We start from the raw sequence: 26,043 nt of genomic DNA on the forward strand, positions 1-26,043 counted from the left end.
CATTTTATTTTTGTAGCCTACAATATATAGCTAGATAGTTAATGTACGGAGAGCAAAAGAAATTTTTACGCCCACTTGTTAAATACTAATTTGTGGATTTAAATTCATTTCTAGACAAATTTCATCCAGCGTTCAACAGAAAGAGAGATTCATTGTTTCTCTGGGTTTGTGTGTGCCTATTTGGATGCCTCCTGTCTCTTTGCACAACAAGTAATTCTGTCTTTTAACACAGCGATGCCTATATGCTGTCTAAAAAAACCAAATACCCATCTAAGTGCCAGTTACCTCTTTCTTTTACAGATGATGAAGTTTGCTTGGGATAATTACAAGCAGTTCGCTCTGGGGAAAAATGAACTGAGACCTCTCACGAGAAACGGACATATTGGGAACATGTTTGGTGAGTTGAACTTGAATGTTGCCGAAATGAACCCAGTGGCTGATGTCTTCCCTAAATGCTTAGCAACAGGCAGTCAGACTAGAACACATATTTTGAAGAGTGACTAAGTGCATCGTAGACTCATACTTCCCTCCTTCAGAAGAGATATATAAATATAAGGCAACTGGTAGAGCAGCCAGTTCTACCAAGTCACAACACAACTTGGTTCTACAGACCACCGATTGGCTAGTCCTTCCAATAGCTTTGAAACTGCCACTCTCAACCCAATGTATTTCAGTTGAATGGTACCATCACAATCTCAGTCCTCAAAGCTTCTGGGGTGGCAGAAGAAAACACAGGACGACCTAATGTCATTGGAAGGGACATGAGCTATATATGACAGGAGGAGAATAAGAATACAGTGGTACCTTCAACTGCTTTGAAACACATTGAATTTGATACTCAATGCATTTTGATGAGAAAATTTTGTCCCAGTCCTCATTGTTTGTTTCTATTCAACGCACAAGCTGTCAAGTGTTGGCTGCCTTGTGACATTATTTCTTATGGGGTGGGGGGGGGAATTGTTTGGTACTCATCATTTTTTGTACTCATCACACCTCTTGGAACCAATTAATGATGAATACTAAGGTATAGGGAAACTATACTAGAAAGATGGGAAATGTAGATTCTCGGCCATCGTCTGGAAATTGAGTCATGGCAACTGGACTTCTTTTGTTGGGTTTGAAACATTTTTCTGCTTAGCCAAGTAACTTCACTCTGAGCAAGTGGGTTAGGGGGACCCCATATATGTCCTCCAGGGAGGTTAGATGAGAAATGAAACCTCCCTGGAAAAGAGAGGGAGGGGGAGAGAGAGAGAGAGAGAAAGATAGGGTTACCCTAACCAACATGCTCAGACGCTACCTGAATAAGTAGAAAAATGTTTCAAACCAACAAGAAAAGAAACCCAGTTCCCATGATGCAACATCCAGACAAAGGAGGGGAGCTTTCTAACTAAGCTTTTGTATAGTTGCAAGAGTTTGCCACTGAAATCAGTGATGAAGATGGCCACAAAAGTAACCGTCATTTGAAATCTAATATTAACCGATGGTTCTACTTCTCATTGGCACCTCGAATCTGGAAGACACACACACATACACACACGAACACACAGAGTCCAGCAAATGTTTTTCAAGCTTGACAGCATTAGGATGTGTAGACTTCAACTCCCAGAACCGAAGTGCACACGTCTTAAACTTGTCTAATTTGGAAAACACCAGTCCAACCTGCAGATGGAGAAACTGGGACCAAGATTCCCATTTTCTATAATGGCAGATGGGCTGTATAACATGGATTCCTCTGTTATACCATGCTGAGAAATTCCTCCTGGGATCCTTACTCCCTCTTCTGCCACTTCAACAGTTTAAAGGACTGAGAATCTCAAGGAGCTGAAGGCTAGTTTGGCCATTTGAGGGTAGGTAGCAAAGAGATCACATCTCAGTCATTTTTTATACCATAATAGGCTGCTGCTCATCCCACCTCTAAAATTTCAAAGCAAAAAGTAATAAAAAGTGCATCAAATGAGAGGCAGCGAGTTCATAAAAATCAAATGGCACTGCCGTGCTTGACGCTAAACAGTTTTGAATGAAACTGATTAAGTGCAACTCTTAAAGTCAGGTTTCTAACCAGTCTGCAATGGGAGAAGAGCTAGAATAGATGAATTTCAGAGATTGGTGTTGGTGGGTGGTTTTACTCCCCCCACCCTGCCAGCTACTAAGCCCCCAGCTATCGTATTACATAAAGCTTTCAAAGTCCTCTCAATTCAAATGCAATTTGCCTGATTTAAAAGACGTTACTGATGGAGAAACCGAAGCCCAAAGCTGTTGTTTGTCCAGAATAGCTGCTTTTATGGAAGGCAGGAGGTGACTTTTGCGAAATACTGACTACGTGGATCAATATTCAAGGCTTTGCTCTTGGTGCTGGCTGGTTTGCGTAATTTCCCCTTAGAAGGCTGCCATACTTTGAGTAACTCAAATTGTTAACCCTGCTTAGAGCTAGCAAACTTCCTCCCTCGATAAGCCTTGCTTCTCTGTTCCTTTGTCAGCATAGCTCCTTGCCAGTTTTTAATTTAAACATTCAGTATTATGCCTGATCTAAATAGGCAAGACTGAAAACATCACAGTTGTGCCAATCTGGACACAGTTATTTAAGCAGGGTTTTGGACCGTTGCCGTATGGCAAACCTGATGATTGCTAACAGCGTTGCTGGGTCACCATATGTAGCTGGATGCCTGCCTGTTATGTCTAATTAAAGCTGAATAGACAGTCTTGTGAGTTTATCAGCCGATATGACAATTAGTTGCCTTGAAGCTCAACCTGTAGCATCCTTTCCGGATAAACCCACCAGAAAATGATTGGGCCAGCTGCAGGCCTGCTGTGGCAGGTAGGAGACAACAAAACAACTTGTATTTGTGTGTGTGATGATGGCGATGCATCTTTCGTTGCCTGAGTTGCCATAATCGGGTGTCTGCATTGTCTGCAGCTCATTTTGTTAGAGCTTTTGAGGAGCATTTGATATTGCTGTCTATATGATCTTAGTGGGTTCTTCGGAAGACTTGGTTGGTCCCTTTCCCCCTCCCCTCTTTTCTTCTTTTATTAAGATGATCCTAGAATTTGTTACCAGGAAAGTCTCTTTCAACTGCTAGGATATGCAGGGTGATGGATCTTTTTTTTATATAAAGCCCGTCTGAAAAAAACAATACAGATAATTGTGGTTGGTTCTCAGTTTATATGCAGAAGACATTCATTTCTGCATGACTGAGTAAATAAAGCCAGGAGCGTTGCAATCCCTTTGCAAACATCAGTTAGATGAGGCAGTTCAGAAGTCAGATGTTGTTGTTGTTGTTGTTGTTTTTTAAAAAAACCAATCTTATGCAAATATTTTGCAAGATGTGCTTCAGAATGCCATTTTTAATCCTGAAATCTCTGATAGTTACATCTTGCCACAGTCTGATACTAACTGTTTTGAGCTCCTACATTTCCTGGCATGAGTCCATCCTACCTGCTGACTCGATTGTTTAAATGCTTTTTTGCTGTTCACTTCTGATTCCAACATTTGATAAGATGGAAAGAGAACAAGATGGGTGTGCCTAAATTTGACAAATAAATAAATGGAACATTCTTTGCGGCTGCTATTGTGGCCATAGAATAACTCATACTCCACCTGATTTTCATACACACGCATGGTTGGCGGTTTTTGTTATTTGTTTTGGCAATGTTTAAGTTTTATTGGACCTTTTTCTATTCTGTACTTCCTTTGAAGATTGGAAAGCTCAGATTTGAACATTAATGCCATAGGGCTATCCAAGCAGATCGTGTTGAATTCTGGGGGCGGGGGGATTATAATTTAGTTTAATTTAGTTTACTTTATTGTCACTGCACCTCGTACAATGAAATTAAATACCATCTTCAGTGTACATTATGACTGAAAATAAACACCAATACACATCCTTCACATTCTATACATTGAATTGAAAACCCCTGATACGCATTAATATTGCACTATACAGTAGAATTCAATAGAATTGCTGCCCTGGGGTAGAAGCTGTTTTTCAGCCTATTTGTCCTTGTTTTTATTATCCTGTACCATCTGCCAGATGGTAATAGTTAAAAAAAGGGGGTTCCCAGGATGAGATGGATCTTTGAGAACATTTTGAACTTTCTTAAGGCAGCGGGAGCTATAAAGCTCTTCCAAAGAGGGGAGAGGGCAACCCATGATCCTCTGGGCAATGACGTTAACCCTCTGGAGTGCTTTCCTATCTGCCCCTGTGTAATTGGCAAGCCATGCACCATAGAGATGCAGCGGTAGAAGGTCACCAGCAGTTTTCCATTCAGTTGTTGTTTCCTGAGAAGCCTCAGGTAGTATAATCTCTGCTGGGCCCTTTTGACCAGGGCTGCAATGTGGGCACCCCAGGTCAGGTCCTCTTTTAGGGTAACACCCAGAAACTTAAAACTGGCCACTTGCTCCCCCCGGTCTCCATTGATAAGTGAGGGCTGGATGTCTGATCTGTTCCTTCTATAATCCACTATCAGCTCCTTGGTCTTATTGGTGTTGAGAACCAAGTTATTGTCTCCACACCACGAAAGCAACCAGTCCACCTCATCTCGGTAGGCAGACTCGTCCCCCCCGGAGATGAGTCCCAACACTGTTGTATTATCTGCAATTTAGTAATAGTATTAGTAGTGTAAGTGGGAATGCAGTCATGCACATAAAGAGTATAGAGTAAGGGACTCAACACACAACCCTGTGGTGTACCAGTGTTAAGAATAAGGGCTGAAGAGATATGATTACCTAATCTGTGACCCTCTGTGAGCAGCCAGACAGGGAATCCATAATCCAAATCCAAATAAGAGAACAAAGAGAACCAATTCAGAAATACAACAACTGAATTCTCATCAAAAGTGCACCTCATGCCCTAAACCAGTGTTTTTCCATTTGCCATCTTTAAGATGTGTGGACGTAAACATGCTGATTGGGGAATTTTGGGAATCGGGGTCCACACATTTTAAGGTTGTCAAGTTTGAAAAATACTGCCCTAAATTGTTCAGCATAGAACCCCTTGCTTGTGTTTGTCTTCCTTAATGTCATCTCTGTCATCACTGATTCCAAGATCTTGTAGAGGTTATATTATGGCGGTTATTCAACATTTTGATGCCTGGATTCTTGTATGAGAGAGGGAGAAAGGGAGGGAGGAATGATGGATAGATGGGTAGCAGTAGCACTTAGGACTTATATACTGCTTCATAGTGCTTTACAGCCCTCTCTAAGCGGTTTACAGAGTCAGCCTATTGCCCCCAACCATCTGGGTCCTCATTTTACCCACCTCGGAAGGATTGGAAGGCTGAGTCAACCTTGAGCCGGTCAGAATCAAACTGCTGGCTGTAGGCAGAGTTTGCCTGCAATACTGCGTTCTAGCCACTTTGTCACAATTGATGGGTGCATATATTCATGATGTATGGAAAGATAGACGAGGGAAGGATAGATAGGTGGGCAGATGGATAGACATAGATAGATGGATGAATAAATGGAGGATGGAGCATCAGATAGATATCTTATGTCAGTTATTACATTTTGAATGTCTGAGATAGCTTTGTTGAGCACACATTCTCTTCTTCACTGTTGATATGAACTATTGCTTTTGGACATGGGGCTCTTGCTGCAGATGCCCAGCCAAATGTTCCCTGGCAAACAATCCTTGTATTTTTTTCAGATTGCTTTTTTCTTGGCACCCAAATTCAGCCTTCAGCACTAGCACTTTAATAGAGCAGAAAGAAATAATAGTCCCACATCCCATGGTTGGCAGTTAATTCCTCTCCTTTTTTCCCCCCATCAACAGAAAGCAATTTTCCCTACAGCATCTTGGAGCCTGTACAAATTTAGGAACTTGTCTCTTTGAGGGAATCATACTAAAGGCATCTGTTTCCTTGCCTTCCCCCAATGGCTTGATCTTCCCGTGGTAGCCCCTTGACTATTTTATCCCAGTAGGAAGCAGGCACAGTGATTAAGGAACATGGCTGCAAACAGTGGAAGCAGCTAGAGACATTCTTCTTCACCAATAAGCCACTTAGTTGCTTAAAACCACAGCAACAGAGGTGATAAGTCAGCCGGTTCGGACCGGTCCTGGCGTACCGGTAGCAGAAATTTTGAGTAGTTCAGAGAACCGGCAAATACCACCTGTAACTGGCCCCACCCACCAGCCCCTGCCCTTTCCTGTCCTATATTCCCTTGTTTGTTAGCTCAGCTGATTTGTGCAGCAGAGTAAATTGCCATGGCTCAGCTGAGCTAAAAAACAGCTCACCTCACTCGTGCTGACACAGAGGGTGCTTTTTGAGTGCTGGGTGCACAAAGCACGCTCTCATAGAACTGGTAGGAAAAAATGTAGAATCCCACCACCGCACAGCGAGTTTCTAAAAATATGTTTGTGGGACCTGGACTCCTGTTGAAATCATTGTAGACCCTACAGTCATTTGAAGTTGGCTATTTTAAGTGTAGTGGTTAAAGCATGAGGCTAGAAACCAGGAGACTGTAGGTTCTAGTCCTGTCTTGGGCCCAAAGCCCAGCTGGGTGACCTTGAGCCAGTCACGCTCTCTCAGCCCTAGGAGGAAGGAAGCAATGGCAGACCATTTCTGAAAAACACAGCCAAGGAAACTATAGCGACTAGTCCAAGCAGTCACCAAAAGTCAAAACTAACTCCTAGGCACATGCATACAACACAATATCTGGAAGATGTTGGTTGCTGTTCTCACTCTTGGAGGTGAGGCTGCTTCTGATCGCCAACATTTGGCCACATCTCTGACTTCCATTATTCATTATTGGGTGTGTGGGTGTGGGTGTGTGTCCTGGCAGAAGTCCTCACTTTGTTTCCCTCAAGTGTTTCATCAACACATGGCTCTTTTTCATAAAAGCATTTATCAGTCTTTTTGAGTCTTGCAACTATTGTCCATGCTTCACTTGAGCTATTTGAGAAGATAGTTTACAGGTAGTCCTTGACTTGCAACAGTTCATTTAGTGGCCATTCCAAACTACAACAACACTGAAAAAGTGACTTATAACTATTTTTCAAACTTATGACTGGTGCAGAATCCCCTTGGTCACATGATCAAAATCCAAAATTCAGGTGCTTGGCAACTGCTTCATATTTGTGACGGTTGCAGTGTCCCAGGGGCTGTTTGTGTCTTATTTTTCTCCCATCGGTACTAAATAGCTGTTCTTCCCCACCCCCCTTCCACAATAGCTTTAAATCAAAGGTACAGATGGGTAGTGCAAACAGCTGTGGAACTTCCCTTCCAGGAGGAGCTGAAAGTGAGCAGGGAAGCCTCCTTACAGCTGCTTCTGTGTAGGAAGGAAGAGAACTGTTTTCAACTCTGTTTGCATGACTGCAAAACTTTCAGACTTGCATCTTTCTGGTCAGGTGCAAGAAACCAGGAGCCAGGATTGAGTTCCAAAGCGCCGTGAGTTTATTCTATGCTACCTATGGGCAAGAATCAGAACTACTAATGGTCGAGGCAAATTGGCGCCTGATAAGAGTCAACAGACTTCAGTGGGGGGGCTGGACTTAACAATAGCGATAGCACTTAGACTTGTATACCGCTTTACAGTGCTTTAAAGCAGTGTGGGCAGCCTGTATCAGCAGCTCATTTGGCTTCCCAGTCTGAACTCCAGCAGGTGACCATGGGGATGCCACAAGGGTCATAAATGTGAAAAATGGTCATAAGTTACCTTTTTCAATGCCGTTGTAACCTTGGTCACCAAACGAACTGTTGTAAGTCAGGAGGACCACTACTTTGCCATTCACCTTCCTTGTAAAATCTGCCCATGTACTGGACACCTACTTTCCTTCAGTTTCATAGCATCACACAATATTCTGGTGTGGAGGGTGTCCCCCTCCCCTGCTTTAAAGCAACGTTGCCCTAATTTGCTCCATTTTGTGGGTGGAGAGACACCCACTAGCTCGGAGGCTTCTCCGCCTGACGTGTTGAGCTCCAATGTGATAGTAAGAATATTTGGCCACCAGCCCGTGGGGGGCTCTGAAAATGCAATTTGAGAGAGAACATAAACGGCAACGACTCCATGTGGAACCATCAGGGTAAGAGAAAGCTGCTAGGCCGGCAAAGAAGCCTCTTGAAAGTACTTGGGTAGATGTTATTGGGCGTTTGGAGAAATAGATTATTTGCTCTTCTGACAATGGAGAGGGAGCCTTTTTTTTATGGTGGATCCCTTGCACTTCATCAGGGGCTAATTTAAAATGTTCTGTCAGACTCCAAAACACCAAGAATGACATCCTGAAGTTCTTTCAAACGATTCTGTTTATCGCTCCTCACCTATTGACAGAAAGCTTGCCAAACTAACGCAACTACTTGCATCATTAAAGATACAGGATCAGGGGTGGGCTGCTACGGGTTCGGGCAGACCTCTAGCTATAACATTATGGCTGGTTCGATGAACTGCCAAATCCCACCCCTGGCTGCCCCTGCCTCTCCCACCCCGCCCCTCCCTCCCCGGAGTCTCCACAGGGCCCATTTTGGATGCAAGGTAAGTGGAGGCTCGGGGCGGGGGGGAAATGGATCTCCTGGAAGTTCCAGAAGTCCAGAAATGGGCCTGTTTCCAGCCTCCAGGTGGCCTCCGGAGCCCGGGGGAGGCAGTTTTTGCCATCCCAGAGGCTCGAGGAAAGCCTCCGGAGCCCTGGGGAAGGCGAAAACGGGGCCCCTGCCAAGGTGCAGGAGGTCGACTAGGCCATGACCACCATGACCACACCCACCCAGCAACCAGGCAGAGAACCTGTGGCTGACATTTTTGAAGCCCACTCCTGTATAGGATCCAATCTCAGTTGGTTACCGGGACTGAAGGTTTATTCTTCCAAGCTTTGGGGCTTGTGCTGGAGCCCATCTTGACTCTCCCCAGAATATGTGCGCTGGGCTGTTCAACGCATTGTATTTATGCCATTCCTGGTTGCGTGCAGCTTTATGTTGTTAATTCGGAGGTTGATGTCAGGCTATTAAGTTGGGAATTGCTTCCTTGTGTTGCCACGCCCTCAGCTCCTAAGTACCCGATAGGTAGGTGGTAAATCAGTGCTTTACAGGGGGTCTGTTTCCTAGGCTTCAATCATTTCCCTGGCTATTTTTGTCCCTGCTCCGCCGACAATCATAGTAGCTATGAAACTGAATGCATGTCTGCATTAAAGATATACTCTGAGAATTGCTAGAGAGGAGCCTTCTTAACTCGCTGCCTCCTCGCCAAAACTGTCTAAAACTTTGCCGTCTCTTGGTCCTCTGGAATGCAGGCCCTCCTTCCTGGGAATCCAAATTACATTCCAACCACACATCCATCCTTGCTTCATTCCCAGGATTGTGCCGTTCTGACATGACAGATGAGACCATGGAGATTTGGGAAGGGGCGCAGTTTTCTCTAGCTAACCCTAAGGGTCTGTTTCACTGGTTCCACGCCAGTTCTACCTGTTCCCTTTGCCCAGGTAAGTTGAGCTTTGAGCTGCTCCTTTCCAACAGCTCTCCAAGGGATTGTGTGAGCCTGAACATATTAACAGTGGAAAGCATTCTCCGATCCTCCCTCCCGCTCCACCACGTTGTAAGGGAGAAACACATTTATTATCTAGCCAAGCTTTTCAAGCGCACCTGTCATCACAATGCCTGCCATTATACAACAGACTTATTATTCTGCCTGTTCCTTGTGCCTGTCATATCTACTTATTATTCTGACAAAGCGTTTTAAATCCCTTTAGCTTGGCAACATTTTATATAGCTTTGGAAAAAAGAAGAGAGAGAGCTGAATTCAGTTCTAAGGCGGTATCAGCAGCATTTATCACTTAAGGTCTGGGATGTCATCGCTGGTCTTCCCTGCAGCTTTTAGGTGTTAACAATTTTTCTTTTTGTTTCCTTTCTGAGTTTTTTGTGACGGTAGAGTCCATTTTGCTTCTCTGTGGCTTGCACCTCAGTTTAGATAGCGCGTGAACACAGATCCATGAACATTAGGGCAGGCCCTGTCATTAGACAGAAGGAGGCATTGGTAGGCTATCAAACGATCACAGATTAGTCTTTGAATTCATGCTACGTTGTTGTTTTTCTACAGGAACAGAGACCTCTGCAGATTTTTCTCCCCCAAATAGTTCTGTTTGCCTTAGATCAGGTGTGTCAAACTCAAGACTCACACTGCAGGTTGCTTAGATCTGTCATGCACCTGTTGGAATCTGATTCCAAGGGGAGGGTCGAACAGCTGACAAAGAGTGGGAGTGTGGCTCCGGTGGCTGTGGAAGAAACTGGGGAAGGGCACAGTCTGGCTGGGCATTCATTCAGAGGAAGACCCAGGCCCACCTCCTCTTCATCCTAGGGCACGCAGGAAGAAATGGATAAGGGAGCAACATGGGTTATGGGAGGAGAAAAAGGCCCTGATTCCCTTCATTAGCTGCAGCTGGGAAAACAGGATAAAAAGAGTGTTTGTCCACAGCACCTTGCTGGAAACAAAGTATTCATTATCTTTGTTTGTCAAGTCTCATCTGGGTTCTGACGTCCTCCCAACTGTGTGTATTTTGTTATCTTTTGAAGTCTGCAATTCCTTATCCTGCCCTGTCTGGTTAATTGCTGCAGAGTGGTTTGCGTTGGTTTTTATTTATAATTTATATGTACTTTGAGTTTGGACTGAATTTCTTCCCTTTAAAAACTGTTCTTGGGAGAGTCTTTTTCTCCAGCTGATGATAACTGGACATTGGGGGCCAAGTTGGAGGAATTAAAGGGACTTTACCTACTTTTGTGACTTCATTGCTTTTGTGCCACACCCTGGGTCATCACAAGATCTGACCCACGGGGCTGCCCTGGAAACAGTGAAGGACCGACCAGCAGTGCTCTGCCAGTGAAAACTGAGCTCAGGGGGCTGCGTCTGGTCCTCCGTTTTTGGTTGCAACAGCCTCCTGCTGCCCTCTGCCAGCAAAAATGGAGCTCGGGGGCCGTGCATGGCCCTCCCAGGCTCTGTTTTTGCCGGCAGATGGCTGCAGGAGGCTGTAGCAGCTGAAAACAGAGCTCAAGAGCCCGTTTTCACTGGCAGAGCACCTGGGCCACCACAGACACTCTTGACATGAGTGACCTCAAGCTGGGCACACCCACCCTGGCCACACCCACCCTGGCCCCCGAGGTCAAGCAAAACCCTGCTGCAGCCCTCAATGAAATCAAGTTTTGCACCCCTGCCTTAGATGGTGAGCATCTCGGCATGGGAGTAGGAGAGACATTATCTGCTGTACTGTAGGTAGTTCTCGACTTACGACCATTCTTTTAATCCCTGTTACAATGGCACTGAAAGAAATGACTTACAACCAGTCCTTGCACTTACGACCCTCCCAGCGTCCCCACAGTCATGTGATCCTTGTATGTAACTGATTGATTTTGATTAATGACTAGTATATTTGTTCGGTAACGTCGACAGGCCATTGCCACATTTCTTCTCTAAACTCTCAAAACTCCTCAGAAAGCGATTGGTAGTCAGGATGACAACAGGCATAAAAAAAAAATCTCCTTGTCAATTTCTTGTGCGGTTCAATGACACTTTAGTGTATGGTAATAAATGCATCAACTGTTCAAAACAAGTCAGTTCATACATTAAAAGCCACATTTCGATGACAGCAGGAATTTGTTTTAGAAATTGTACCACCTAAATAATACTGACAGGATAAATTCTCCCAGCAATTATAAGATACGTGAGCAGTAAAAATTAACCATATATAAGTGGCAATGATACTTATCTTTCTCACCACAACAGAATCATTCTTGCTTAGCCTCTCCAGACAGTTAAATCATGTTGGGGGCTCCGCTATATAATCCACTATATATAATAACTTTGGAATCCCAAGTTTATAAAGGCTTCAGAATTCCTTCTAAAAGGATTCTCTCCTTTCCTGTGGGTCCATTGAACGGTCGATACAGTTAAAACGGTGGGCTTCTTGTCCTGGCTTCTTCCCAGGCAAATAGGATTAGTTAATGGTAATTGTGGGAATTGGGATGTGATGGAAGTTTTTTGGCTGTATTACAGACTTTCCTTGTTTTTTATGGCTTTGTGCTTTGATCCACAGTCAGCCTCAAAAACCAAGAATGACATGTGGCGATTCTTCCAAGCTGACTTCTTTGTTGTTTGCACACAAAGAAAGAATCTTGCCAGACTAAGCAGTCTACTCTCTGCATCTCCCATATATACTCTAGGAACCACTAAGGAGCAGCCATCTTCGCCCTCTTTCCCCACCACAAAATATCTGGACTTTCTCTCATTCCTCTGGAATGCAGCCCCTCCCTCCAGGGGATCCAGCCTATTATAGTCTACGCTGAGCACTTAGACTTATATACCACTTCATAGTGCTTCATAGCAGTGGTTCTTAGCCTTTTTGAAAGAATTCGCCCCCTTGAGCCATTGAGGAAGTTATCATCGCCCCGCTCCCACAACATAACCTCTCAATCAGAACACAGGAAAATAATTCTTCAATTTATGCAAACACGTTTTTTGTTTTCTTTAAAATTGTCATCAGGACACATCGATGCAAATAATTTATTTCCAGTCTTTTTCCTGCATTGCGCATGAAGATGAGCGATGCGTATTCACATATGTACGGTGTTCTGTACTGAAGCTAGCTGGAGGAACATTTTAAAACATAGTTCAATCCACTAATAGCGAGCGAGCTTATGTTTTTGTATGACAGATATACAGCGGTTCACTGTACGAAAAAAGTCTCAAAAGTGTCCCCAAAACTTCTCGCTCCATCGCCTCCATATCGCCCCCCTTCCGTTCCTTCGCCTCTGCGTCGTCCCTTTTCGTTCCATCGCCCCCGTGAAAAATGAAATCGCCCTCTGGGGGGCGATATCACCCAGGTTAAGAACCACTGCTTTATAGCGCTCTCAGGTTGGGAGTGTCAAACTCAAGGGGCCCAGATTCGGCCTGCGGGGTGCTTAGATATCGCCCATGGAGCCGCCTTGGAAACAGCAAAGGACCGGCCCGTGGTGCCTTTGCCAGTGAAAATGGAGCTCAGGAGGGCTGTGTGTGGTCCTCGCAAGCTCCATTTTCTCTGGCAAAGGGTTGCAGGAGGCCATTGCAGTTGAAAATGGAGATTGGGAGTCCGTTTTCGCTGGCAGAGTGCTCAAGTCACGACAGGCGCCCCCTGACATGAATGACGTCAAGCTGGCCACGCCACCCTGGCCACACACACCCCAGCCCCCGAGGTCAAACACAACCCTGATGCGGCCCTCAATGAAATTGAGTTTGACACCCCTGCTCTAAGGAGATTACAGAGTCAGCATATTGCCTCCAACAATCTAGGTTCTGATTTTAATAACCTCAGAAGGATGGAAGGCTTAGTCAACCTTAAGCCGGTCAGGATCGAACTCCTTGCGGTGAGCAAATTAACTTGCAATACTGCATTGTAACCACTGAGCCACCACTGGTCTTCCACCTTCCTGAAAATGAATATAAAGGGTGGAGTTTGAAGTGAAGTATAACTCGGAAAACTGAGTTGATAGAATTTTCAGAAGATTTACAAGATGGTTTGTAGGATTTTGAGTCTCTGAAGAAGAGTGCTGCAATGACCAGCAATTCTCACAGCTATGAGACCATTTCCCTGGTCCCAACTGCATTCTGGTACCAACACAAAAATGTTTTAATATGACCTGGGGCTATATATACTCTATTATCCAATCAGATTTTCAACATCCAAAGATTTCCTAGGCAATGACACTTAGGGATCCTTCAATTTGAAAAAGTGGCATTTTTAGCTGTTATAACCTTATTATAGTAACCTTGGGAGCATTTCTTCATCCCTTTGCAAAAACCAGAGAAAGCTCAGCAGGAATGAGGAAGTCCTAGATGCAAAATTAGGTCCGCATTTGTTTAATTTCCATAATTTATCTCTCAGAATTAAATTTCACTTGGCATATATCAATGGGTTATTCTGTAATATTAAATTAGCATAGCACTTTTATAACTCCATTGTTAGAAATTAATATGCACCTTCCTGCACTAAATTATATTCTGGACTAATTTGATTCTCTCCCAGTGTTCAAGCGATATCACCTATCTGCCTGTTCAAGGTTGCGGAGAAGGTCTGGCTTTGAGCTAGGGTTGCATCTGAATTAAGTGAGAAAAGCTGCGCTTTATTCAGATGTTCCTGTCTGCACCTTTCTTTTGTACTTTAGGCCTGTTCCGAGCTACTCCCAACCCTTAAGAGTTGACGTTAATAGTGCCTGATTTTTTTTAAAAAGGGAATTTGATAAGGGAATAATTGTTCATTGTCAAAGGATCCAGAATAGGCTGTTGGAAAAGAACTGTCAGGAACAATGGAACTGTTTTGTCACTTAAGAAGTCATGTTGGGTAACTACTTTAACCCAGTGTCCCAAAGGTGTTTTTTTTTTCCAAGTGGCAACTGGACTTTCTGGTTTTTCTTTGAAGACATTTCACTTCTTCTCTCCAAGAGGCTCTGACTGGATAGTGGGGACCTGAAGAACCTTCTTGGGTGAGAAGCGAAACACCTTCAAAGAAAAACCAGAAAGTCCAGTTGCCTCTTGAAAAAAAAAATACACCTTTGGGACAGCCAAGACCGGATCACTGAGAATGTCCATAGACCTTTAACCCATTTAGCTGATTTTACTCATTTGCTAATTTGTAGGTGGAAGTATCTAAAGAGCAGGTGGCAGACCGCTGTCCATTTGGACCAGCAGGATGCTTAAGTTCTGGAGTCTCAGGGAACACATTAGGCTTGAAGGAATATCAGCCTCCAGATGTTGGTGGGGGTAGTAGCTATTTGGCAAGAGATTCAGTGTTTTTTAAAGGGGCTATAAGCTCATCCAATATTTGCAAATGTCTGAAAAATACAAGGGAATCCCAACGTTTTTGGCCTCACCTGTTTTGGGGAGATACAGAAGGGTTGCTGGTGAACACATCATGTGGTTTCTTGGCAACACCTCTTCCGCTCTGTCTTTGAACCTAGTGAGATGTCACAGTTCACAGTTTTGCACATTTTTAGCAGCATCCATAAGAGGTCTAAATGGTTATATTAATCTCCAAGGCGCTGAAAATGGTGACATCCAAATTCAAACAAAGAAGGGATAGTTAGATTTCCAAAATGTGTGATGTGCATGGACGGTGCTGGCCAAAAGTTTGAATGCTCTAACACTCTCAGACCAACTGAAACAATCATAGATGTACTTCTAGGGAAACAAATATAAGCACTTCTTATATTCCATCACCACCACAATAACACCATAAAACAGGTCCAAAAACCAGTTCTGATTTGAGTGGAACGTATTAAATATAACGGCTCCTATTTCCTATAGTGGGTCGCTAGAAAGCACAAGACATGAGTTGTGTAGTAGCTTCCTCCTCCAGCCACATAGGAACTGGACATTAATTTATCTAGCCATCTTTTAACTACTCTAATTACATCAACTGCTAATTCAATGCACAGTTAAATAATAATATTTTTTGGATTTGAATTCCAGATCTGAATATCCTGGCCATTGTTTTCTGAACCTGCCCAAGGTTCTCCATATCCTTTTTGCAAGATATTCCTCAAATTATGACCGATTGCTTAGCAACTGTTCAAAGTTACAGAGTACCCTGAAAGTGGGGCTTGTGGTTTTGAAGTTCTGATATCTACCACTACCCCAAACACATCACCACATTTTGGACGCTGGACAGCAGGCATGCATTTACATCCCTTTGTGGCTTCCCATAGCCACAGGACTGCAATTTACAATGTTTTTGCTGGAAACCACTTCTGACTTCTGTTTTTTGACAAAACATGCCCTGTGGCAGGGGTGTCAAACTCAAGGCCCGCCGGCCAGATCCAGCCCGTGGGGTGCTTCGATCTGGTCCCCAGGGCTGGCCTGGAAACAGCGAAGTGAAAATGGAGCTCGGCTGCGAAATCCTCCCCCAGCCTCCCTCAGAGCTCCATTTTTGCTGGCAAAGGGCTATCCAAACAAACTAAAAACAAAAACAAAAGGAGAAATGTTTCCCCTTTTGCATTTGAGGATGCAAGAGGGGACAGGAAAGGAGAAAGGGAAAGAGGAAAGGCAAAGAAAAAGAAGGAAATATGGAAAGAGAGTGTCATGCCCCTGGTGGAGTCTGACTTTGAGGAAGAGGAAGAACAGCCAACAGGGAGTGGGAGTGTGGCTCCGGAGGTGGTGGAGGAGGCTGGGGAAGGGCAGAGGCCGGCTGAGCAATCAGAGGAGGATCCAGGCCCATCCCCTCTCCATCCTAGGTCACGCAGGGAGGAGAGGATCAGGGAAAAGCGAGGTCTACTCAAGAGGAGATTACCACGATCCTCCTCGTGGCTTGCAGCTGGGAGCTATGTATATAAGTTTGTAACTGCGTGGTCAGAATTGTTGGAGTCAAAGTTTAGTGTTTACTTTGAAAGAGGTTTATCTTATCTTAGCGTTCTTCCCACGGACTCTCCTCGGTTATCTTCCTGGAATGTATGATTACCTTGGCTTGCTTCGGAACTCTCGTCAGTGCGATTTGTTTTGGTTTTCTTTTTTGCCTCATTATTTACTTTTGTGACTTTAAACTGTGCCTAACAAAACAGTGAAGTTAAGCTGAAGGCATTCCCGGACTTTAATGTATGTTTTGGGTTTTGGGTTATTTTGAGAGACTACAGGTCATCACAGAGAGGAGGAAGGAAAAATAAGGAAAGAGGGGAAGGAAGAAGAAAGGAGAATGAAGAGGGAAGGAAAAAGAAGGAAAGGAAGGAAGAGAGGGAGAAAGATTATAATGAGAGTGAGGGAGGGTCTGAGGGAAGTCCTGCCTTAGCACTTGGCCACACAGGTGCCCCCCCGACACAAGTCCTGTGTCACGCACACCCCAGCCACGGCCACCCCCAGCCCTCTGAGGTCAAACACAACTCTGATGTGGCCCTCAATGAAATTGACACCCCTGTCCTATGGGGAAAGCAAATGGGGTTTGCTTAACAGCTGCGTCATTCACTTAATGATTGCTGCGTTCACTTTATGTTGGCCATCTTCACAATGACTGCTGCAAAAACAGTCGTAAAATTGGGTCTGGTCTCGTGGTAATCTGCTTTACGGTCATCACAACTCTTCACCAGAATTGTGAGCTCAATCACAATCATAACTGGAGGACTACCTATAATCTGTGATGTCCAGAACTGGATGCGGTACTAGAGCTGTGGTCCAACCAGTGCAGAATACACTGAGACTTTCATGTGTCAGGATCTGGATGCTGTGCTCTTCCGAACCTCCACTGCATTTTAAAGTCTATTGAAATGTAAAGTTGCCTCTTGATAAAGACTTTCCCAGGTTCAGGAAACCTCACCTTTTGATCAATCAAGCCAACAGCTGTCTGGCAGAATTTGAACTGTGATGGATGTTCTTTCTGCATTATAAATTCCATTTTGATGCTTATTGGCAGCTGGCTTCTTTCTGATCTTCATTGTCATTTTTCAGCATCTCCAAAAAACAACCCTTTCCTTGGGACGGTTGCGAAGAATGAATTACGATTTCCATGCTCTGAACCTTGTCAAAAGGCTTGACGGTTATGAATCAAAACGGAATACCTCCTGCGCTATATTTCCCTGGTTATAATACTTGTCCAGGTAGAATTTTGCCTGCCTTTGAAGAGGCAAATACAACAGCGACCTAGATAGGTGGCTGTGTGTCTCATTAGCAGTCTCTGGAGTCATCCAGTCTTTACCACTGAACCACCCTTTATCTCTCTCTTCTTTTTTTTGGTCTGGGGTTTTTGCATGTAGCTGCTTAAAGCTGATGGGAAAATGAGCTTGAGCAAATTAGAAGCAACGGGAGCCCAGTGCCCTTGTGCTTACTGCTGAAATGGTTATTGGAGAAGACGATTAGCAGGCACAGTTACTGGTGGAATTAAAACCTGCTTGAGCAGAAAAGGGGAAAAGATGGAAGCAGAATCTGTGGTTCTTTAGGCTCATACTATAAATAAAAAAAAAACTCAGAAGGGTCCTTTCCAGTAACCGATTTGAGCATCCCTCTCCGTTTGCATCCCAAATCCATTCTTCTTAAATGCTACTTTACGTAGAATTGCTTTGTTCGGTTTTGCAGGAAGAAATGGATGAGGGGGGCCCCTTTCCTTATCCTGCTTTCTGCAGTTATTAAAACCAGTTGTGTTTCATCTTTCCCTGGAATTCTGTGGTCTCCTGTTCTCCTTCCTCCCACTCAAGATGTCAGCTGCCCGGTTGAAAATTGCCTCTCCCCACCGCACCTCCGTTTTCTTCATCTGGGCTACCCAGAAAACCTGTTTTCTTGGTTCCATTATGAAATAACTAACCGTTTCCTCCTGTGAATCTGCTCTGAGCTGACATTTATCCTTAATTGTTCTCTCGTCCTCTCCACTTTCCTCGCCAAGAACAGCCAATGTGTCATTAATTGGCCGGTTGATACTCGTGGGCATCACTTTCCTGCTCTATAGGAGATATAAGTGGAAGGTTCTCTTTTATTGCCTTGAATCTGATTATAAGAAGAGATAACAGCTTCTGCTAAGAGCATCCGTATTCTTCTAATTCAAAGAATGGAATGCCATTATAGAGACTGAACTTAGTTCTTTCGTCTTATTATGCAACCAAGCAGCCTCCAACGAGGGCCATTATAATGATAAATCTTGGCATATCGCCTTTATTTTTTATTTTATTTTTGCAAATCTCTTCTTGCATCGATATTCAAATTTGCAAAAGAATGCCAATCTTCCTGGCAACCAGCTCCCCTTTGGAATAATTTGGTGTGAGTTATTACTCCATGCTTCAAGATAAAATCCAACATATCCAAGCTGGTACCAAGTTGGTGACCAGAAGTGTAAGTAGATATCCAGAAAGGAGAGTTATGGTAGTTTATTGGAGCAACACAAATGGGTGTTCTAAATTTTTCCTAGATTGATTTAATGTTATTTATTCTGTCTTACCTCCGGAAGCCAAGGGGCCAGCATCTCTTCCTCCTGATTTTTCCCCATAACGGCAACCCTGTAAAATTGATTGGCTTGACGGAGACAGTCAGACAGCACCGTAAAATACTATATAACATTGGTTCTATTTTGCAATTAAGGAAGTGGGTTTGTTAGATTTATTTTCCACCTTTTGTGTAGGAGCTTAAAGCAGCAGATATGATCCAACCTTCCTTCCTTTTCCCTCTCAGCCCTTCTGAGAGAGAAACTAGGTTAACGTCACCCCAGGAAATTCCATGGTTGAGAGTCAATTTACGCCTGGTTCTCCTCTGTTGCAACCACGATATTGCAATGGTTTTGAAAAAAACATTCTTTTTATTTATTAAATGGTGATACCTTTATGCTAGAATTTACTGCCTGAAATGTGGTAGTTTAGCCTAAGGGTTCGTTAAAAAGGAAATTGGGCAAGCGCATCAAGTCCTGGAGCTTCATCTTGTCCATTCCTGAATTAATGGCTACTTCAGAACATTACAGTATTTAAGCTGCCTTTGGGATAACTCTGAGCATCAGAAATACTGTTTCAGTGCAAACTCTACTGTAAACAGAATTAGCACATGCTAGATATTTGTTGTATGCCAGTCAAGGACATATCAACTTTGATAAACATTTTAATTCAAGAAACAATGTTAAGAATCCCCAGACAAATTTTAAAACTGGGTTTCTCAAAGAGGAGTATCTTTGGATATTTTGAACAATTCTGGCTTTTTCTGCAGTCCACACTGAGCTGCCTTTTGTAAGGTAAGCTAGAGGTAGCCCTTGACTTATGAACACAGTTGAGGCCGAAATTTCCATTGCTGTGCAAGGCAGTTGTTAAATGACTTTTGCCCAATTTCACAACCTTTCTTGCCACAACAAATGTTGTGAATCCATCTCCATCTCCATTGCCTTTGCTTTTTGGAAGCCAGATGGGAAGGTTACAAATGGCGACCACATGCCCCTCCCCCAAGGACACTGCAACAGTCATAAATACTTGCCAGTTGCCAAACGCCCATATATGGATTACGTGGCCATAGGGATGCTGCAATGGTGAACAGTGTGAAAAATGGTCAAAAGTCACTTTTTTCAGTGCTGTTGTAAGTTTGAGCAGTCACTAATAGTTGTAAGTCAAGGACTGCTTGTATTGGTTGTTGACATCTGGAGCTCCTCCTAGTTTTTCTCAGCTTTTTCAAAGTCTCCCATGATGTGGGTGGAATAAATGTGACAAATGGCTCACAAAAGTCGCCTTTTCGGCCTATAAATATTGGTGTTGGCAAAGATTGCTTCACAGCAGATGCCACGCTCAAGTACTGTGCCTGCCATCACCCATGCTGAAGGACAAAACCATTTATATCACATCAGCTGTCCTCAGATCCCTGAATTAACCACTTCTGAAGATCTCTGAGACCATATCTTGAGCTGGAAGGTTGCATCCCTACACCAGAAAGCATTCCTTTTATTTATTTATTTATATATATATATATATATATATATATATATATATATATATATATATATATATATATATATATATATATATATATGGATCTTTGGTTGTTCGGGTTTTCTCCCGCGTAAGATTCAAGTATCTAGGCGTAAGATTCAAGTATCTAGGCAACGTTTCGATGAAGTCTCATTCATCATCTTCAGGCTTCTGTCTCCGGCTCTGTGCTTCTCAGAGTAATGGAGATTGCAGCTGCTTCCTCCTTTTAACTGCCAGTGGGGTGGGACTTGATTGGGTGGGGGCTTGGCTGTGTTCTGATTGGATGGGGGTGTGTTCTCATTGGTAGGGGGTTTGGCTGTGTTCTGATTGGCTGGGGGGTTAGCCGTGTTCTGATTGGTTGGAGGCGTGTTCTGTTCAGGTGGGGGCTTGGTTGTGCTCAGGTTAGTCTTAGTTGCTGGGGGATTTGAGCTGGTGAGCTGTGATCTTGCTGTTTGGCTTCGAGTTCGTGGTCGTGCTGCATCTTCATAGTGGGTGTCGGTTTGCTTCATGTATGGCTCGGAGGGGTTTGAAGTGGGTAGTGATGCAGCTGCAGTGCAGCTTCTGGTCCATGGTCGTGTCTCATCTTCTGAGTGGGTGTGAGTCTGTTTTCTACATGGAAGTGTGGTGGTGGCATCTTGTGTGGCTCTCATGGGTGTGGGTCTGGTGTCCTTCTTCATGTTAGGTACTCGTCTGTTCATGAGGGCGGGTACCTAACATGAAGTACCTAACATGAAGAAGGACACCAGACCCACACCCATGAGAGCCACACAAGATGCCACCACCACACTTCCATGTAGAAAACAGACTCACACCCACTCAGAAGATGAGACACGACCATGGACCAGAAGCTGCACTGCAGCTGCATCACTACCCACTTCAAACCCCTCCGAGCCATACATGAAGCAAACCGACACCCACTATGAAAATGCAGCACGACCACGAACTCGAAGCCAAACAGCAAGATCACAGCTCACCAGCTCAAATCCCCCAGCAACTAAGACTAACTTGAGCACAACCAAGCCCCCACCTGAACAGAACACGCCCAACCAATCAGAACACGGCTAACCCCCAGCCAATCAGAACACAGCCAAACCCCTACCAATGAGAACACACCCCATCCAATCAGAACACAGCCAAGCCCCCACCCAATCAAGTCCCACCCCACTGGCAGTTAAAGGAGGAAGCAGCTGCAATCTCCATTACTCTGAGAAGCACAGAGCCGGAGACAGAAGCCTGAAGATGATGAATGAGACTTCATCGAAACGCTTGCCTAGATACTTCGAATCTTACGCGGGAGAAAACCCGAACAACCAAAGATCCACATACAAATACCCGCGAGAACCTCAGAAAACATATATATATATATATGTTTGTATATATATTCTTTGTAACTGTGTAACTATAATCACACCCACCCACACACGTGTGTGTGTGTGTGTGTGTGTGTGTGTGTGTTACAAAGGAATACAAATCACAAAAAGAAGAAAAAATAGTGCAGAAAAAAGTATATAGAAAAAGAAAGAAACAAGTAACTTTCCCTATCATCACAAGTATAAACAATTTTAGCAACCTGTCACCTCCTTTTAAAATACAACAAATGTTCTATTCGTCCTGTATCTCATCTCTTATCTCTAAACAGATCCTTAAAACCTCTCCGTTCAGTTCTAATTAGCAAAGTTCCATTAAGACTTACCAGAAATAGCAATGCATATATTTTAAATTTAACCAAATAAACCCATTTTGTATTCCTTCCTTTTTCTTTTAGTATTTCTTCTCTTATCTATAAAGAAATCCTTAAAACCTTGTCATTCAGTCCTGGTCAATAAAAGTCCATTAAATGTTGCCAGAAATAACAACATATCTATTTTAAACTGGATTCAATAAATTCTCCTTATACAACTTCCTTTTAACTGTTAGCAGTCTTGATCTTTAATCTCTTCAAATATTGACCTAGAGTTTGTTTTCATTCTTTTTTTGTCTCCTCACACAAAGTCCTTCAGAAGTTTAACAGGACTCCTTTGAAAATCCAGTGTAAGAGAGATATCAAGTCCGGTTTATTGTTTGTATATCTCTTTCAGTTATTAAAATATTAACCAGTTTCACTGGTATATCCAGTATTTCCTATTTTTCCATATCATTCTTGTAGCCTGTCATTTTTAAATCTACCTTTAAATCAATTTCAGCCTTGTCCAATAGAATTTGTTCCTCTTCCACAATATCATTTACAAAGTCTATAAAATTAATTTCTGAGTCCATTTTTCACAGGTATATTTCAATATATCTAACGTTAAAGTTTTATCCTCCATTCTCTGTGAGCAAGTTAAATCTAGGTGTTCTTCTGTTTTAATTATTGTGATCTGTTCATGCAGTCAACCAGATTTGCCTTCATATTAATCTGAACTACCATGGAAATTGATGACTGGACAGTGGAAATAGTTTCTCTGGGCCATTTTTATTCTTGAGTAGTCTGGTTCAATAACATTAGAAAGATAAAGATTTGGCCCCAATTAGTGGATTGAAGATCTAATGTTACTTGTGACTTAGGAATGTTTTGCTTACAGATACAGGTTGCATGAGTGATTGCAATGAAATATGGTCCTTTATTAAAACTGTGTATAAAACTATATACAAAATACATACCTACAAGAGAAATAGAATTTGTTGTTGTTCTGCTCTCCTTTTTCTTCTACTCTTTTTTTTCTTTTCTATTGATTTTATCTTCTGTTTGGTTTATGAAAGGAAAAGAAAGAAAACAGACTTTATAATACTTTTTTTTTCCAGAGCAAAATGCAAAACAGCCTGCTACATGCTACACATCTACTTCTATAACAATTCCTTTAAAGAAATCTTACAGAAGTATTATCCATTTCCCAATGTTTAAAATTATCTGTTTTGGTCCTGTTTGGAAATGTTTCTTATCATAAGAAACTGTCATCTACCATATGAATGTAATTTTTTTTGAGTTTCAGAGTCTTGTTATCTACTAGATATAAATGCCCATGGAAAAAGATGAATGAAGTCTACTTGGGGGACTCTGGACTGATAAAACTTTTTTCTGCAAAGGCATTTCGATGTGCCTAGTTCTGTCCTCATTTTAAATTCTAAACTCACCCTATAAATTTTTATTTTCTGCTCAGAAGAGATTGGTAGATGTAAGTCATTGTAATCGGTAATGTGTATCTGGGGAATTAACTTTAAGCAACAATAGATTTCTTGAAATGTAATTTATATATATCTGACGTTCTCTCAGACTTTTAATTCTCTGCTGTACATCTTAGATTAGAAAACCTCAGATTTAATCACATTTCTGGAATGTAGCTTTTAATCATCTTTGTGTGCCAAATAGTTATAGTTGTCTTCCGGTTTCATTCCTTGCTCTCTCCCTCTCTCTGACTGACCTGGGCTGATCCCAGAATCTATGAAGGGTTAAATCTGGTTAGTGCTTGTGTGGGAGACTGCTGGGAAATCTCAGAGCTATAAACTAGACTGGAAAGTTTTTTTTTAAAAAAATGGAAGAAGATAGTGGTAACCCTCCGCCTTTCCATGCTGTTGCTGAGAAAGCAAGATGGACGTGTCCATCAGTCTACCAAGTTTGATCTCAACATGAAGGAGACTTTACCTTTTCTACCTCAAAGAGTAACTCACAAGAATTCTATGAAGGTTTTGATTTTGTAGTAATCTCTCTTGAACCTCTCTTTAATGTAAGTTACATTAAAACTAAAATTTAAAAAGTTACATTAATTAAAATTAAGAAGATGTTGAAACTCTGGGAAGAGTGCAGACAACAGCAACAAGAACGATTAGCGGGTTGAGGCTAAAGAACGGTTATGAAGAATGGTTACAGGAATTGGGTATGTATAGTCTAGTGAAAAGGAGAGCTAAGGGAAAGATGATGGAAGTGTTCTAATATTTGAGGGGCTCCTACAAAGAAGAGGGGGGTCAAACTATTTTCCAAAGAACCAGAAAGCAAGACAAGAAATAATGGATGGAAACTAACCAAAGAGAGAAGTAACCTGGAACTGAGGAAATTTCCTGGCGATTGGAACAATAAATTAGTGGGATGGCTTGCCTTCAGAAGTTGTGGCTGCTCCATGACTGGAGGCTTGCAAAAAGAGACTGGACAATCAGTTGTCTGAACTGAAATGGTATAGGGTAGAGCTGTCAAACTTGCGCCCTGCCCACGCTTTCTATGTGCTCTTATTCTCCAACATACTCTTAAGCTTTGATCCTTGCTTGGTTGTCAAATTCAAAGGCAGCTTTATGCCTTGTGAAGGTATAACTAAGGTATATCTCTTCCCTTCCTCAGAGCACTATCTTCTATGTTAGGAAATTCTGCCAGGGTAACTTCAAATGCAGCAAGGTTCCATCCAACCATTATTAGCTGCTCAAAAAAGTGAATGAAGCAGAGAGAAAATCCATGTGTCAAAAGCCCTGCAATAATTTATTCTCCCCATTGGTCCAATTTATAACTTTATGTTAACCCCACCAAGGAGGGTGTTGCATTTAATCTGAGGTGAAAATAGACTGGAAAATGAAGAGGCTGTCAGTGCAAACAGGCGTGCTGTGGTTCAGTTTCTTCCCGCTGGTATAAATAACAAAAGGAACCCTATCCCTCCAATATCTTGCATGGATATATTCTTTCTTTTTTAAAAATTTCACAAGATATCAAACCCATTTATACCTTCTCATTTTCCCAAAAGGGTCTGGATCTGGCTGTGCTCCAAAAGGATAGGTGCGCTCCTTATGAATTCCAAAGGATGCAATCTTCCACAGAAAATTTATTTTGGGAAACACCTTCGCAAAAAATGCAGTAACCAACTGAATAGAATCAAGGAAGGAAGACCTTATCCAGTTTTCTGAAAAGTGTCATCAGTGCTTGCCTAGACCAAATGTAAAGTCTTGAGAACTGTAGATGAAAATTCCTGTAGCATTTATAAGATAACATAATCTTTATTGTCATTTTTTTCGGTGGGCACTCTGGCATGTGTTACAAGTGAAATTCTGTTGCCTGTTCAAAGGTGTGCACATACATAACGCACATATAGATATGTTATATTACAGAGGTGGAATTCTACAGGTTTGGACTGGTTCGAGTGAACCGGATGTTAAAGTTACATCTGGTTCACCGAACCTTCCCTCCCAGGAGTCCCTACGCAGCCCATTTTTGATGGAGGTAAGTACAGGGTCCACGCAGAGGCTCTGAAAGGGGGAAAAAACGGGCCTTCGGGAAGTCCAGAAACAGACCTGTTTCCAGCTTCCAGTGGGCCTCCAGAGCCTGAGGGAGGCTGTTTTCATCCTCCCAGAGGCCCAGGGGAAGCCTCCAGACCCTTGGGAGGGCGAAAATGGCCTCCCCTGGGTTCTAGAGGCCCACTGGAAGCCAGAAAGAGGAATTTCCAGTAGGCCATGCCCACCATGGCCAGGCCCACCCAGCAACTGGGCAGCGAACCAGTTGCTGGGATTTTTGAATCCCACTCCTGGTTATGTACATACATGTGCATATATATATACCTACACTCTAACATACAAATATTAATCACTGTCATAAGTTAATGCTTTGAAACATTTCTTCCCAGATTTCTGTTCGCTTGGACTTAATGATTGTTTATGCATTAAGCTGTTAGATGATTCACATGTTTATAAAACTCTGGCTTCATTCATCCTTTTCCCAACTTTTCAGTTTTTCACTGTGGCCATATT

The 26,043-nt window shown here is 42.9% G+C and overlaps 1 protein-coding gene across 2 annotated transcripts in view; it reads left to right on the forward strand.

Moving 5' to 3' along the window:
* MAN1C1 (mannosidase alpha class 1C member 1) overlaps positions 1 to 26,043 on the forward strand; it is a 174,755-nt gene that overhangs the window by 82,012 nt on the left and 66,700 nt on the right. For both annotated transcript variants that reach the window (XM_087939648.1, XM_087939647.1), the window contains exon 2: positions 301 to 397. In XM_087939648.1, coding sequence (XP_087795774.1) covers positions 301 to 397 — 97 coding nt within the window. The remainder of the gene's footprint in view (positions 1 to 300; positions 398 to 26,043) is intronic.

This window comes from Pseudonaja textilis, chromosome 10, assembly GCF_049901715.1.
Source record: "Pseudonaja textilis isolate UNSWEBS1 chromosome 10, rPseTex1.2, whole genome shotgun sequence".
Classification (NCBI taxonomy): domain Eukaryota; kingdom Metazoa; phylum Chordata; class Lepidosauria; order Squamata; family Elapidae; genus Pseudonaja; species Pseudonaja textilis.